The sequence below is a fragment of the Benincasa hispida genome, chromosome 4 (genome assembly GCF_009727055.1).
Source record: "Benincasa hispida cultivar B227 chromosome 4, ASM972705v1, whole genome shotgun sequence".
NCBI lineage: Eukaryota > Viridiplantae > Streptophyta > Magnoliopsida > Cucurbitales > Cucurbitaceae > Benincasa > Benincasa hispida.
Window position 1 is genome coordinate 23,253,261 of NC_052352.1, and position 16,746 is coordinate 23,270,006.

General features: G+C 34.6%; 2 protein-coding genes across 3 annotated transcripts; one reads left to right on the forward strand and one right to left on the reverse strand.

Moving 5' to 3' along the window:
* The first annotated feature begins 1,917 nt into the window (after nucleotides 1-1,917).
* LOC120075958 (glucose-6-phosphate isomerase 1, chloroplastic) lies at nucleotides 1,918-8,528 on the forward strand. The gene is made up of 14 exons (XM_039029719.1): nucleotides 1,918-2,466; nucleotides 2,988-3,110; nucleotides 3,568-3,666; nucleotides 4,380-4,463; nucleotides 5,197-5,340; nucleotides 5,417-5,482; nucleotides 5,801-5,869; nucleotides 5,961-6,068; nucleotides 6,494-6,546; nucleotides 6,638-6,776; nucleotides 6,904-7,060; nucleotides 7,227-7,305; nucleotides 8,080-8,146; nucleotides 8,234-8,528. The coding sequence occupies exons 1-14, from the start codon at nucleotides 1,918-1,920 to the stop codon at nucleotides 8,366-8,368; spliced, it is 1,872 nt and encodes a 623-aa protein (XP_038885647.1). The 3' UTR covers nucleotides 8,369-8,528.
* Nucleotides 8,529-10,992: 2,464 nt separating this feature from the next.
* On the reverse strand, nucleotides 10,993-16,320 carry LOC120076332. 2 transcript variants are annotated; one of them, XM_039030127.1, is made up of 6 exons: nucleotides 15,779-16,320; nucleotides 14,526-14,616; nucleotides 14,127-14,281; nucleotides 12,247-12,274; nucleotides 11,811-11,919; nucleotides 10,993-11,354 (listed from the first exon to the last, which is right to left on the reverse strand). In XM_039030127.1, the coding sequence occupies exons 1-6, from the start codon at nucleotides 16,025-16,027 to the stop codon at nucleotides 11,273-11,275; spliced, it is 714 nt and encodes a 237-aa protein (XP_038886055.1). In that variant the 5' UTR covers nucleotides 16,028-16,320; the 3' UTR covers nucleotides 10,993-11,272. The 2 variants fall into 2 exon arrangements, with proteins under 2 accessions (XP_038886055.1, XP_038886054.1); XM_039030126.1 differs by having other exon boundaries at nucleotides 11,010-11,354; nucleotides 14,127-14,284; nucleotides 15,779-16,319.
* Nucleotides 16,321-16,746: the final 426 nt, after the last annotated feature.

Consider the following 16,746-nt stretch of genomic DNA (forward strand, 5'->3'; position numbering starts at 1 on the left):
ATCTACGGGCCTCCATCTCTTAAACAAAGCTGTGATCGGATGCCAGTCCAACTGAATAAATCCTAATTTGGCAACCCATAGAATCCAGATGTGCTCAGTAGCAGTAGTATTCGAGGGTGGAGCGGGATAGTACGCTGGAGAACTGCCTCTTGACACCTGCAAGATATTTTTCTAGTAGTACGATCTCGCCATACTAATGATCTATAAAATGGACTGGTCGTACAAAACATCCAATACAACAGGTCCTGAGTTTAAAGCCATGATCTGAAAAAAAAAAATATTTTTTCTCAATTAAAAAATATTTGTTTCTCAATTAGAAGAATAATGTACAACTTAATTACAAGAATAATGTACAATTAATTAAAGAATAATGTACAAGTTAATTAAAATAATTATGTACAACTTTTGTATTAATCATTACCATTTGTAAACAACAAAAATCCCAAGCATTTGCATTTCTAAAAAAAAAATAAAAAGAAGACGACAAACATAAATTTTTTGTATTATACTTTTTATAAGAAAATATATTAAAAGTATTAAATTTTTAGTTTATAAAAGTAAACTTTTTAAACATAACAATAAATTAAACTTTTTATAACTATTTTTAAATATAACAATAAATTAAACTTTTTATAACTATTTTTAAAAATAACAACAACTAAATTTTTCAAATTAAAATAACAACAAATTAAACTCAATCTCGCTCTCTCTTACAATCTCGTCTCTCTCTCACAATCTCGCTTCTTCAATCTCGCTCTCTCTTACAATCTTGCTCAGAATCTTCGCTCTCCTTACAATTCAAAAATTCTGTTATTGTTGTTATTTTTTATTAATGATTATTAATGCTTTTTTCTCATTGGTCATGTTATAAATATAATATATATATATATATAAATTTCTACTCAAAATCTCGCTCTCTCTCTTTTATTTTTATGAGATTATTTTTTTAATTTATTCTTTTTAGAGTTTAAATAAAATAATAAAATATTTTTAGAAATTGTTTTTATAAAATGGGAAATAAAAAAAAGGAAGAAAAACAGAAGAAGGTCAATGTGTAATAATTAAAAAAGAAAAAAAATGGACATTTGTACGGATGACCCAAAAATTGGAGTGTACACTCGCTCTCTATCAAAATCTCGCTCTCTCTCAAAATAAGGATGGAAACCTCTCAAAATCTCACACTCTCTCAAAATAATAATGGAAACCTCTCAAAATCTCGCTCTCTCTCAAAATAATAATGGAAACCTTGGAAAAGCGAAAGGGCAAGGTCGAGGGTTCAAAATTCGACCTACCTTGGTGGAATTTTGAACTGTCGACTAATTTTTTTTTAAAAAAAAAAAACAACAATATTTTTACAAATAGTTTGAAAACAACAATATTTTCCTAAATAGTTTCTAAAAAGACAATATCCTTTTAATTTTTCCATGTTTATACATTAATTTTAAAAACTAAAAATAAAAAACTCATTTAGACGGTTTAAATTGAAAAAAAAAAAAGATAAATATAAAAGATGTAGTCATGTAAAATTTCGCAATAGAGAAAACAGCGGTCAGGTGTCCTAAACAGAACGGTCCGCACATGACAGTTGGCAATTTTAAAGGAATATCCGAATCGGATGGCAATTTCGTAGTATTATGAACAAAGCAGGGGCATTATAGTAAGTTAGTCAAGTTGCCAAATGCGAACGAGTTAACGTGTGAGGCTTTTACACCGCCGCCCGCACAAGCACACCATGCGAACCCAACCAACTCAAAACCTCTTTCCATTACACTCTTTCTTCTAAATTTCTTCCGTTTCATTCATCTCGGCTCGCCCAAAAACATTGGTATTGGTACAGAGCCAAATGGAATGATCAAAAGATCTCTTTAAAGATATTTGTAATCACCCATCTTGAAAATCACCGGTTCATCTCTTTCCATGGCTTCCATTTCCGGCATTTGCTCTTCTTCTCCATCTTTGAAGCCTCAATCCAAGATCCTTTTTCTTGGAGCTACTGGGTCATTGCGCAAAGATTCACTCTCGTTTCCGATTCGCGGGAAGCTCAATGACAGTAGATTGGGTGTTGGTACTGCTCACTCAGTGGCTAAAGAGATCTCAGTTGAATTGTCAGCTGCTGATGGAGGTGTTAAGAAAGGGAAGAAAGGGTTGGAGAAAGATCCTCACGCTCTCTGGAGTAGGTACGTTGACTGGCTTTACCAGCATAAGGAGCTTGGATTGTTTTTGGATGTAAGTCGGATTGGTTTCTCGGATGAGTTCTTAGCGGAAATGGAGCCTCGGTTTCAAGAGGCGTTTAAGGCTATGGAGTCGCTTGAGAAGGGTGCGATTGCTAATCCAGATGAAGGACGCATGGTTGGGCATTATTGGTTGAGGAACTCTGAGCTCGCGCCTAATTCGTTTTTGAAGTCGCAGATTAATAATACTTTAGATGCTGTGTGCAAATTTGCAGACGATATCATCAGCGGTAAGGTGAGCTTTCATGGCATTCGTCTCCCTTGGCTTTTTCTGTGATGTTTTTTTTTTTTTATTTCCCTTGGCCTCCGATATAATCAGCGGTATGATTCTTCAATTAAACCTACAATGCATGATATTAATGCGTTGGTATTGGGAGATTAAAAGATTTGGAGTAATGTAAAGGGGGGAAATCGCTAAAAAGTTGTTCGAGTACGAACAGATTTTAGACAAATTTTAAATGTTAAATCAACTGCTCTAGTGTTCTTAAATTAATATTTGTAATTACGAGTTGGATAGAAGAAGTGTGGATTACCAGTATGATTCAGCCGAAGGGTAAAAAGGGTTCAGGGAATCAGGATATACTAGTGTTGTTTGATATGAGATATCTAGCCATATAGTTTTCCTTATCTGTTAACTTTTTTGATTCTGGACTATATAATTTCATTCCTAGTTCTGAAGAACGTTTAAAGTATTGTTCGTCTTTACTGTGTTCCCCTTGCCGGATATGTTAATTCCCTTCACAATGTACAATGCAGATTAAGCCCCCATCTTCTCCCAACAGCCGTTTTACCCAGATACTTTCTGTTGGGATTGGAGGATCGGCTCTTGGTCCGCAGTTTGTGGCTGAGGCATTGGCTCCGGATAATCCTCCACTTAAGGTATTTGAGTTGATCATTGGTAATGATTTTGCTTCATCTTTAACTTCACTATCTTTGAAAATACAAGGTTATTATTTCGGCAGGGAGCAACCATATGTAGGTTGCTAATCAGGGGAAGAAATGCGCCTTTTTTTTTCCTTTTTAAATAATTTGATTAGAGATATTTAATTGGGACAAGACATGTTATAGGTGAGGAACCTTTCTAGTGTAAATTAAATGCTAGGAGGACCAACTGATATCTAGTATGCTGTCACTCATGGTAGCTTAAAGGAACCTACAAGAAAGTATGCTGCTGAGGATCTTTCTCAATACCATTGTAATTGTAATGACTATTGCAATTATATTGAATTTTGCATCTAATATAAATCACAGGAGATACCCGCTATAATTTTGTCATGTAATATTAATATTCTATTGGATATTCAATTTCTTATTTGTTTCTTCATCTTTATGGCAGATAAGATTTATTGACAATACAGACCCAGCAGGAATTGATCATCAGATTGCACAACTAGGACACGAATTGGAAACAACTCTCGTAATAGTGATTTCAAAGGTCAGCAATATTTTCTCTTTTACCTTTCTTTCATGCTATAAGTAATGCGTGGGGAAGAGATTGATATCAGCTTGAATAGCTCTTAGTAGAGTTAAATTGGAAGGCAGGCTCCATATAGCAAAATGCTTGGACTATGTTTAAATTATTGAAGCCTTGTTTTACTATTGCAAAATAAATGAACCAATTCTTCCGAAAGCGACGACTGATAGGAAAGGGGCAATCTATTCTAATATATTAGTTATTCCCATGAACCAGCCTAATGGCGGGCAGGAATAAACCAGCCTAAGGGCGGGCACACTTTTTAAACTCACTCGATCTGGGCCCATCATTTTATACGAACGTGAACCTAATTGGGTACATCCTTCTTGTCTCTTTAGAAGAGTACCCTTCCAAAGTGCATCTGAGGGACTTGGACCTAGGACCTCTTGTGCTGGTTCCAATTTATGTGAAGCTGATATGAAAGAGACCTATTTATTCCTATAAATCACTCAGGACGAAGTCTTAGAGTGTACTCCCCGAGCCTATTTTGTTTGGGCCCATCCCTTTGGAGCCATTCCTTACAGATCCAATTAGGCTTACCCCATAAGTGGGTGGAAAGGTTACCAATAGTCCCTCCCCCATGATCAAGTAGTATGCTGTCACATATTTTCGCAGACACAGGTTTGCACATTATTGGAAATGTTGCCAATTTAATGTATTTGCCTTGTTCTCAGAGTGGAGGCACTCCTGAAACTAGAAATGGTTTACTGGAAGTACAGAAGGCTTTCCGCGAGGCTGGCTTGGATTTTGCAAAACAGGTTTTGATCTCAGGTTTTTCTTTCTGCTAGTATTAGTTTTCTCTTTCTTTTCCAAGTGTTCTGGAGATTCTCTCATGTGTTAGTTTCTAATTGTAATTATAGATCATGGTAACATACTTCTTAATCACTGTTTGGATGTAAATTGACTTGCATTCTCTGATGTTTAAATAGATACACCGCATCTCTAGATCACCAAATTTTTTAAACAAGTTTTTCTTGCATTTCCATACTCAAGAGTCAGGCGTAATCATCGTATGCTTCTTTTGAAACAAGAACTAAGCTTCCCATCTTCTTTTTGTAATCATCTAGTGCTTCAGGAAATTAATATACAAAATTTCAGTGCATTCTCGTAGAGCTTGTCTAAAATCATTCGTTCCTTCATTTCAAACATTTCATGTTTGAGCTCCAAGGCGTTGACTGTAGTCTAGACTGAAAATTTGGTCAAATATCTGGAAGTAAAATTAGCCCCAATGATCCATTCCTTGGCTCTGCATTTTCATTATCTTCTTTATTGATGTTTCATTCGCTTAATTTTACAATTCTAGATATGACCAAAAATATAATTTTTAAAGGAAAGTGTGTTCAAGTTAGTCCCCTTTTTTTATCATTGTTTTTTTTAATTTTAAATTAAAAAAATTTCCATTTAAGTTCTTTTAGTCTTATATATACAGATGGTTTTACTTTCTCTACCATAAGCTTTCAATTATGACCCAACACTTGGTCTTTTACCTAGGGTGTTGCGGTAACACAAGAAAATTCATTGCTGGATAACACTGCAAGGATTGAGGGATGGTTAGCCAGGTTCCCAATGTTTGATTGGGTGGGTGGTAGAACATCGGAAATGTCTGCTGTTGGTTTGCTTCCAGCTGCACTTCAGGTTGGTGACTTTTAAGTATTTAAACCCATGACTTCACCATCTTTTGGCTTGCCCTTACAAGTGAAGCTTACAACAGGGAATTGACATTCGAGAAATGCTTGCTGGTGCTTCTTTGATGGACGAGGCAACTAGATCAACTGAGGTGAGAAAATTTCCTTGATTTTTAATTCTCTTGATGGAAAGAAAGAAGAAATAACTTATCTCACATGCAGAAGTCTTATTCTTTGATCCATTTTACTTTTAGTTTCTTCTTTGAACTGGGTTTGCTAGAAATCTTATTTGCTACTTTAATGGTAAATTTCTACTGGAGTGGCTGGATTATCCCAAAAAGAGCACTTTTACGTTTCTTGATTGTTTTCCTACTCCAGTTTTTGTTTTCACTTTATGATTTACACAGGATACCGGCTGCTCCTTTGCTATCAAATAATAAAACACTTATGTTGCATCATCTGTTGTTCAGATTAGAAATAATCCCGCAGCATTGCTTGCTTTGTGCTGGTATTGGGCTTCTGATGGGGTAGGATCTAAGGTAATTGGCAATCTTGCCTCTTTATTCTATAGTCTTGAAACTTGTTGCTACTATTTGACCATATTAATTTTTTCCTGTTTGCTTTCTTCAGGATATGGTTGTCCTTCCGTACAAGGATAGCCTGTTATTGTTTAGCCGTTATTTGCAGCAACTGGTCATGGAATCCCTTGGAAAAGAGTTTGACCTTGATGGAAATCGGGTATCTGCAACATTTAGGAATATTAATCTTTTGGTATTTTGGTTTATCAAATGGGAAAAAGTCAGAGAGATATGAAAACTATTGCCGTTTCTTGACAAAATAAAAAGTATAAAAACCATTGCGTATTACCTGCCTGAAACCCCAAAGGACAGTTGATATGAATGTTGGAAATTTGATTTTTTTTGTAATCATTCCCATGATGAACAAATTGATATTGAGAAGGGTTTGTATGCATTTTGGACACAACTTGATATGTGTTTCATATTCAACCTTTGCAATCATTAGATTTGCTTCCATTGACATGACTATAAAAGATTTACAAGCATACTATTCCATTGTTGCTGTAAACCATCCTTGGAATGATTATTAATATAAAAGTTGCACTGAATAATAATATGGTTTACTAAATTCACTTCTTTCCATAGGTTAATCAGGGACTTACAGTATATGGAAACAAAGGGAGTACAGATCAACATGCGTGAGATTTCATACTAGTTTTTGGAATTTATATACCTTGTAATGAAGACCATGCCAAGGTGTAGTCGCCTAATGCAATTAACTTTATGCAGCTATATTCAACAATTGAGAGAAGGCGTACATAATTTCTTTGTGACATTTATCGAAGTGCTGCGTGATAGGCCCCCTGGTCATGACTGGGAGCTTGAGCCAGGTGTTACATGTGGTGACTACCTTTTTGGTATGCTACAGGTTAGGTTTACGAGGACACGTGCTAATCTTACTATTTCTTGCTTCTAACAAATGCTTAGTTCAATTGTTTTGTCCTCTCAAAAGACTTTGATTCTTTGCCCTTGTTAATTGTTTGAGGCTTGTTCAGGGAACAAGATCTGCACTCTATGCTAATGATAGGGAGTCCATCTCAGTCACTGTTCAAGAAGTGACTCCTAGATCCGTAGGCGCAATGGTAGCACTTTATGAAAGAGCAGTTGGATTATATGCCAGCATTATCAACATTAATGCATACCATCAACCTGGTAGATACAATATTTCTTTAGTATAAATTTCAATCTTTTTCCTTATATCCAGTATTTATGTCTTTATGTGCCCTCATTTTGGCTCCTTATAATTAACTTTGCAAAATTAATTGGTTTATGATCCTCGCCTCAATTCTGCTTCTGCATCGGTCAAATGCAATCTCAGGTGTGGAAGCTGGGAAGAAAGCTGCAGGGGAAGTGCTTGCTCTCCAAAAGCGTGTCTTGGCAGTGCTTAATGAGGCCAGGTATGATCTCTTTGATAGACCCAAATTTTGTCATGTAATGCACCATTTTCTTATATAAGATACTGACTAGGAATCCCTATCAATTCCACTAATAACACAAGAAAATTTAACCAGTAGTTAACCGTTGGAGAGGGTCAACTATCTCTCCGCTACACAAAATTCAAGATATCCCTTCTCTGAGCAAAAACACGGGAAATGAACCAAAGCAAACATAACTGGCTAAAGGAGTTATAACTCCCGAGCCCCAACTAAAAAACACCAATAAGGATACTAGCTAAAACTCTAAAAGTTGGCACTTCTAAACGTTAGAAACAGCCACAATTCCCTTTTTGCCCTTCTTAGGATAAACCTTCAGTATTGGAGGTCTAACCGATCTTTTTTGGATAAGAGACTATCATTGATTGTATGAAATATCAATGGAGAACAAAAGGGGCCCTACCAAATGGAGTACACAAGATGTTTCCAATTTGAAATGAGAAAAGAGAAACTATGACCTGTATGTCTTTACACCAAGAGAAAGTGCTGAATAAAGCGGATCTAAAACATTCTTTGAAGATTGGAGGTCTAACAGATCATTGGACTATCCATTTCTAGTAGCATCAAGTTTTAGAAAGACCACACAAATTTTTGGAAACGCCGCTCTCTATAGTGTTCGCTAGGCAATTTCCTGATCAGCCTAGTCTCTCTTTGTTTCTGCAACGGCTACCCCTGCAGGAAAAATGTTATTTTTAAGCCTCTGTGATAATTGGGATTCTGTCTGTCTGTTTCTCTCAGCTGTAAAGAACCTGTGGAACCATTGACACTTGATGAAGTAGCTGAACGTTGTCATGCTCCTGAGGATGTAAGTAGTTCTGTATTCATTTAATGAACTCTTTGAACCACATATACTCTTTGCTGACTTAAGCTCATATATGTTATGTCACTACAGATTGAAATGATTTACAAGATTATTGCTCACATGGCTGCCAATGATAGAGCACTGATTGCTGAAGGCAGTTGTGGCTCACCACGTAGCATTAAGGTATTTCTTGGAGAGTGTAATGTTGACGATTTGTATGCTTAGCCTCAAAAACGGCAGTAATGTTCTCATATATCATGCTGTTTGGATCTCTTAATAAAATTTAAAATACTTTTTTGCTGTTCATGTCAGTCAGGCTTTCAGAGTTCGATTACTGGAATAATCGAAAATAATTTTTATGAAGAGCTTTTTCTTTTTGCCCCAATATCAATACTCATTTCTTATTCCCAAACACAGGATAGGATAAAAATATCTTGGCTTCAAGATATAAGCCAACACGACTGGCAAATGTAATTTAGTTGAACTTGTGAAGTTTTATCGAAGAAGAATTCTTATAAAGAACGAGGATTCGATCTTCGGACGCTCTAATCGAAATATTTATTATATATAATTGCACATGAAAATAGAAGGGTGTTGAGACATTTTCAATTAGAAATTTTGTAATACAAACATGGTAAGTAAAAAAGTCTTGTTTGGTATCTATTTCGTTTTTTTGTTTTTGGTTTCCTGAAAGTTAATTATTTTTTTTTCATTTCTTACAATGATTTGCATATTTCTGAAGTATAATTGTTGAATTCTTAGTCAAATTTTTTTAAAAAAAATAAGTTTTTAAAAGTTGCTTTCTTAGTTTTCAAAATTTGACTTGATTTTTTTAAACCATCGGTCAAAAAATAGATAACAAAAGAAGAAATTTGGAAGCACAAGAATTTTCAAAAATAAAAAAATAAATAATTTCCAACCAAATGGGGTCTTAGTTTTTTGTTTTTTAAAATAAGTTAAGTGTACAAGTATTCATTCCTTCTCTAGGTTTCTTTTCTTTGTTATTTACTTCTTATCAATGTTTTAAAAAACCTGTTATTGTTTTCAAAAATTGGTTAAGAATTAACTTTAAAAATATGAAAATCATTGTATAAAAAAAATTGAGAGAAAATAAATATAATTTGAAAATATGACCTTGAATAATTTTGGAAATCTTTCCAAAGCAAAATGGTTTGTTCTAAACATGTCAGTGTAATCTACTACAGATTTTTGCTATCATAATTCAAGCAACAAACTATTCCTTAATATCCAACCTGTCACAATCTTTTCTCATTCCAAACCTTATGGAATACTATTTGCATTTATAATTTCTTATGTCAATGTTTAATTTTGTTTTGGAAAGATTGGCGTTAAAAACCAAAAAGACTATGGCCACAGACATGACATGACGCATTCTCATTCACTTATCAATAAGGACATAATCCCAAATAAAAAGATTTTTTGCATTCCTTTGTTCATCTTTTCATTGCTTCCATTTACGGCTTCCATGTACGGCTTATCTCTAATTCTAATGTATGATAAATAAATAATATATATAACTTTTTCCTTAAATAAATTGAATTGAAGTAATGTTTTAAATATTATTATTGAAACGGCCAACAGAATTAGTTTACTAATCAACTATGATTGGTTCTATAACTTTAGCATTTTAATGCACAATATCACTAATATAGAACCCACAAATATTAATTCTACAATATCATTAAGGTTAATAAATTGAACATAGCTCAATTGGTACGAGTGTATTAGTAATCATAATATTTGTGGTTTGAATTACTCTACATCTGATTGTACTAAAATAATATTTTTTTTTAAAAAAAAAAAGAGAGAAACATTTACGTTTTTAGCTCACAAAATTCTTAATTAACCATGATTTGCCAAAATGAGCTTGGAGGGTAATTTGGAAATCGCAAATCCCTTATTCTTGTAATTGTTATACTAAAAACACTATGATTTCACATTATTTGTACCGTAGTAACTACCATATTTTTAAAAAATAAATTACCATTTACAACCCCTATGAATATATTAAATTATAAGTTTAATTTCTAAACTGTCAATTTTATGTCCAATAAATTTTTTAATATTTAATTTTACGTATGATATGTCCTTGATCTATTTAACATTTTAAGTTTGATAATAAAATTTATAAAGATTTTATCAAACTATTAGAACTAAATTGTAATTATAGACCTCAAAGACTAACTTCTAACTTTCTCCAAACCATAGGAACTAAATTTACAATTTAACCTAACATTTTTTAAAATTCACATTAGACACAAAATTGAAAGTCTAAAATCACATTAAACATAAAATTCAATTTTAAACCACAGGATCAATTGATTTTAAAAGTTAGGAATATCTCAAAAACTTTATTTGACAAAAAACTAAAAGTATCGTTCAATTAAACATTTTTAAATTTCAAAAGACCAAACAAACAAACAAAAAATTTTAATACTACTACGGGTAGAATGATTGAACTTCCAACCTCTAGGAAATAGAGGGTATACCAAGCTCGAGACTAAACTTTTGTTTATATACATATATATACTTCCAAAAATGCTACAACCTCACATGAAACTATCGGCATCATAATCTTGGACCATCCAAGTTGATGTCAGTCACAACTTACAAAATCCTCGCACATGTGGCGAATCTTTTTTCAAGATTAGCAACATGAAAAATGAGAAAAATATATTTTCTTAAAACAAATGAAATTAATATGTCAAAAAATTGTCGAAAATTTTTGTGGTTATAACAGTCCTGAAGACAATACAGTAGCATCCAAGAAAGCAAAGTAAACCAGACATCCAATTCATAGATAGCCAGAAAGCACATAAGGATCTTAATTTGGAAACCATAGATCTCTATCAAATCATAATCAATTGCAGTGCTTGCTTCCATATGGGAGCAAGTACAAATAATAGTCGCTAGCATAAATACAGAAATTTTCATCCAAATGACATGATCCTAACAGAAGAAATAGATATTTACAAGAGAGTGTATTCTTCAAGGAATTAATCAATCTGAGACATGAAAGAATAAACCCAAAGAACAACAATTTTTTTTTGTTTTTCAGATACTGCATTTGAGCAGAGCATATTTACAATGGGAACGACACAAGTTATATTAGAGAAGCTTTGATATTACTTGGCAGGAGGTCCAGAAGGCTTTAGAAGCAGCATTTAGAATCACAGGGTTCTGGTATAGCCTGTGCAATATCAGTCGCAAATATCAGAAGAAGAAAAATTTTCATTTTCCAGTTCCAAAAGAGGAAATTCAAAATGTTAAGCTGATGTACGTACATATTATCTATATTAGTGTGAACATGAATACATGAAGCAAAGAAATTCAAGGACAATGTTATGCGGTCCAACTGGTGGAATCAAATTGCCACATATATGGGCAATTCTTGATGCAAACAATATCAAGATTTGCCAACATGAACATAACTCGATAGCAAATAGCATCTACTCCTGCTTGAGGCTAGAGGTTTAAATCTTCCTACTCCACATTTGTTGTACTAAATTACATCAAGAACCGTTGAAGGGAACACATCAAGCAACACCAGTTTAATTGTCTTAGTGGGAACAGAAATGCAAGGGAACAGAAATGCAAGAATTTCTTTTATATGATATTATTCAGAAGAACCAGTTGATTAACATACCCAACTGCAGTAGCTCCCCAGGATGCCACGTTATAAATGACCTTGCTTCCATCCCATGCCTTCCGGAGTTTTCCTTTTCTCTTCTTCACTGAGAATGTTTTGCAAAGGGCTGCATGATATTCAAGAGTTAATCAGACCAGAACCAAGATGCTTAAAGCAATAATCTGAACTCCAACGTGGAGAGACTAAAAATATTTGATAAAAAATTGACATAGACCCTCTGAACATTTCCACCCACAACATTGTTTGGGTTCTACTTGGAACGGGTGGGCTGATGGACAGTCTCCAGATACCCTACCCGATGGGTCGAAGCAGCTTCCAACCATTTGAATGCCCCCATTTTGTGACAAGCCCACATTACTGAGCTCAGCAACATTGATCGGGCCTACTGAAATCTAAAACCATCATGTCAACAAGAAAACGCGGCAAGACTCACCATTTTGAAGTTGGTTAGGTGACAATTCCTGCAAGAACCAATGAAAAAGTTGTTGGTAGGCTCATAGCTCATAGAAATAACGACTCTTTTAAGACAAGATAGATATGAAACATAAATTGCTAGTTGCTACTCTCTTTTTGTTATTTACAGGAACTCGATGAGTATTATAATTTATAAACCAGAATCAGGACAGGCATCAGTACAACAAAAATGGGTTGTTTTTGTGGATATCATGATCCTTATTATTCATTTCACCCAACACAGTCAGAACCATAAATGGCAACAACATTTAAAATGAAAATCACCAATACATAAGTAGACTCTAGAGGAACAGTTTACGGCTCATAGTTGGAGTGCTCAACACATGTTGTTTTGTAACTATTCTTTAGACACTGTTAACTTAGATTGAAAGGTCTTCTGTAACTATTCTTTAGACACTGTTAACTTAGATTTAAAGGTCTTTTTGTAACCCTTCCATTGGGAAAGGAGATGCCTTATCTCCTTGACAGTTAGGTTGTTTTGTTGTGGCTTTGCCCCGTTTTGAATAATATCCTTTGTTCCCATTAAAATAATTACAAAAGAGTAGCCAAAAGAGTTACCGTAGTGATCTTCAATCCTTTTTTTAGACAAAGAACTCAAATAACAATCACAACAACATTGGAGAATTGGGATAAGGAAACAGAACTCTGAGTATCATGTTTCTAGAAAAATTGGGTGGTGGTGTGAACTCAATGTTATCAGTCTTTCCAATCTAGAAATTTCAAAATCCCCAAATCAGACACGAGATATTAAAAAGCAATCCAATCAGGAGGAAAAACCTTCTTCATTTGGTTTAGACAAAGAAAATAGACAATTCTATTTGACTCCAACAACTACCGAAACATAAAACTCAAAGATAACTAAAACTCCACAAATCACACTCCCAAATTTTACTTAATATTAACCATATTGATATAGCTTATCATGACTTTTCTTCAATAGCTGTAGAAGTCTGGAACTTCCGGACATCTCAGCTAATCACATGGGACTACCATCCAACTGTTGAACCAAATGACATTTAGAATTGGAAACTTTTGGTATATTAAAATAGATTGTCACAAAACTTTGAACCATGAGCTCAGAAACCATTACCAACTTTTCCTTCTACTCACTATCCATGATGGTTGAACTCTGCCAATTCTAAATAGCTTTGAACCATTCCTTTATCCAACAATACCTCTTACCTTATCTATATTAAGAGCTAGACACATCATTCATATTATAAACAAAGACAAACTTCAGAAGCATGAACAGGTTCATTGATATAAAAAAAGTATGGTGTACATCTCCAGGCCTAAAACATCCAGCAACTGGTGTAAAAAAAAAAAAAAAAAAATCAATCCCCATCAAGGAACAACAGAAAAGAGCTGAAGTAAAAAAAAACCTCTCATGTAAGGCACTGCAGGAGGAAGCAGATTAAATAATACGAGGTTTTCCGTGTCTTGGGTTATTGTAAACCAAGACACTTAAAACTAGCAACCACCCAAATTTCTCAAACTTCAACCATAGACTCTAATACTTATTAATTATCTTGGCAAAAGATCATAGATGTCTTCACCGAACAGTCTCATAGCGCTGCTGGCTTAGAGGATAGTCTGATTTTCAGATTACTCTTTGGTCGCAAGTTCGAGTCTTAGTAGGTAGAGAGAAGAAAGAGAATTTGAGAAGAGATGGGCGACAAGAAATAATTAAGTAATATAAAATACCTTTTTAAGATCATAGATGTCATCATACAATATGTATAACTAGAAGACTGTTCCTTTTTCTACATGTATGCATGCGTGAGTTCTGTGTGCTTGTGCATGTATGAGAAAGAGAGAGAGAGAGCCATTGTGATGTACCTTGGTTTCCTTTAAGGACAATAAGTAGGCAGCCATGAAACAAGCAATACCATCAACTATATCCTCTTGCTTCACAACGACATAACCTTCTTGATCTAGAGCATCACCACTTTCCCATAGGTCCACGTCACTGACCAAATCCCAAGAACTACATTCTTCTACCATTACAAATAAAAGAAGTAATAAAAATCAAATGAAATGAATAATAATAATCCATCAATCATGCCATAGATAAAACAATACTTTTATCTCAAAGGATATGGTCCAGTAAAACCTAAATTTCTACCTTCACAAGCATAAATTACAGTATGTTCCAATTTTATCGGATGTCCCCGAAGGGACAACTACTGTCTGGTTGGAATTCCTTAATAAAGCCATGATTAAGATCTGAAGACATACCTAATGTATTTTGCGGAACTGATGCTTGAGCATCCTCTAGCTTTTCAAGAAAGTCACGGCATTCAACTTTAGATTTAAGAAGATCACACAACTGCAGAAAGGTGTCTTCAAGTCAGTGCCATGGATCATAATATTTAAAGTAGAAATTGATTCCAAATTCCATACATGAAACAGCATGAAACCCATGTAAAAAGAAATTCAGACATCTAACTCCATCCAAAAACTTATCATGTAGGTAATAGCTAAGTTTTATGAGTACCGCCAACCCCCTTTTGATTAATGATAATTGGAGGGGTTATCCATGGAGTTTTATATAGGTGAATGAAACTTTCCATTTTTTCAATAACAGTCCTCTTTCTAAGAAATATGGAGGGAGGATCCTAGTTACCACTTTCCAGGAATAAGGCCTTAAGAGGTTGTTGTATTACACGCTTTCCCGCAAATTAATGATATTACTTGAATTAGCACGTGGTTCCAATATCCACAAAAAACACCTTAAGAAGTCGTTATATTTCACATTTTCTCTAAATAAGGTATATTTAGTTGAGTTGCTGTAAACTACACTTCCAAAAAATGAAAATAAAATGTCCCATCAACGTGACCACTCCCATCCCTGATGGCCATTACATGCATAAAAGACTTCGATGGAACAAGAAATATACAGAACCTGGTGAGGGAGAGAGAGAGAGAGAGAGAGAACAAAGGAAAACAAAGTGAACATAAAAACATTTTCATTATGAATTGCTTCCAGGTAACTTCAAACCAATCGTTAAAGGCAACTTCAAATCAATCTTACCCCCAATACTCAGCACTGTATAAACAGTATAACATCCCGAAGCTGAATCAGCAAAAAGTACAACTTGAATTGTGGAGGCATCCAAAGAAAGTAACTTCAATTCAATAGCAGATGAGAAACTACCATAAGCTAATAGATCAAAATCAGAAGTTGTTTATCTCATATGGTATATTCAATCTCACATAGCAGCGGAAAACAAATAAGAGAAACGCAATGAAGTTCCTGTTTTTAGAAACCACTCACATAGCATCTTCACAATCATAATGCTAAATTCTTCTAAATCAGATACCGCAGAAATCAACCCAAACTTTCAGCCAATAATTCCCAATTAAAAACCTCAAACAGCATCTCGTAATCATTGTGCTAACTTATCCAAACCCAGATATACAGTACAATAATTCCGAGCTAAAAACCCCCAAAACCATAAAATTTTAGAATCATAGAAAAAAACCCATACCTCGTCGGCTTCCTGGTCACTGCGCAAAGACCCGGAACCCTCACCGAGCCGATCATCTTCGTCTTCATCCACATCATTCCCCTCGCCGTCGGAATCATTCAGCGATTCAAGAGCTCTCTGACACTGCTCCAGCACAGCCTGCAAGGTCGTCTTCTTCACACGAACCCGATCACCAGTTCGGCCCTCAAAATTTTTCCTCTTACTCTTATCGACGAAATTTGAGGTGGGTTCAGATACCTCAAGCTCCATGGTCTGGGGTGAAGAAGCTCGGTTCGATCTTCAAAGACGATTGTCGGTTTGGTTGAAAGCCATGGGGATCGCCTTATTCCCCGTCCGATGAAGAACCTTGGGAGGCCGAGAGGGAAAATTTCTGGCTTCTTGCACTGAAATTCGATAATGGTTGAATGGGGAATGACTGGTTTTTCTGGGTCTGGTTTCTTCTTAGTTTGGTGTTGTGTTGCGAATTATTCTTGCTGCTATGCTCTTCCGTGAAGCGTCAGAATTTTTGGTCTTTTTTCGGCTACCGTGGATGGACCTTGGTGGCTTTTATTTTCCTTTAATCCAATAAGATAAAATATAATATAATAATAAATAATTATAATATAACATAAAATAACTAAAATTATAAAATTGGATCATATGATAGAATTTTGAAGTGGATTTTTCACCAATGTGCTTCTTTTGAGATCCACCGAATGTCATTATTTATAAGAAAAGTGACAAGTAGGATGTGGACTTACATGGACACCAAGCATGAACTATTACGCTTTTAAGACGTTGAGCATTGGGCATCTATTTTTATGATATTTATAATACTATGCCTTAGATCTGTCTCTTATACACATCTAGATGTGTATAAGAGACAGGTCCATATATATATATATAATATGTTTCGTTAAAATCTTACTAGAAAAAACCTAAGGAAGGAAAAAAAGTACATATTTCATATAATACATACTCTTAAAATA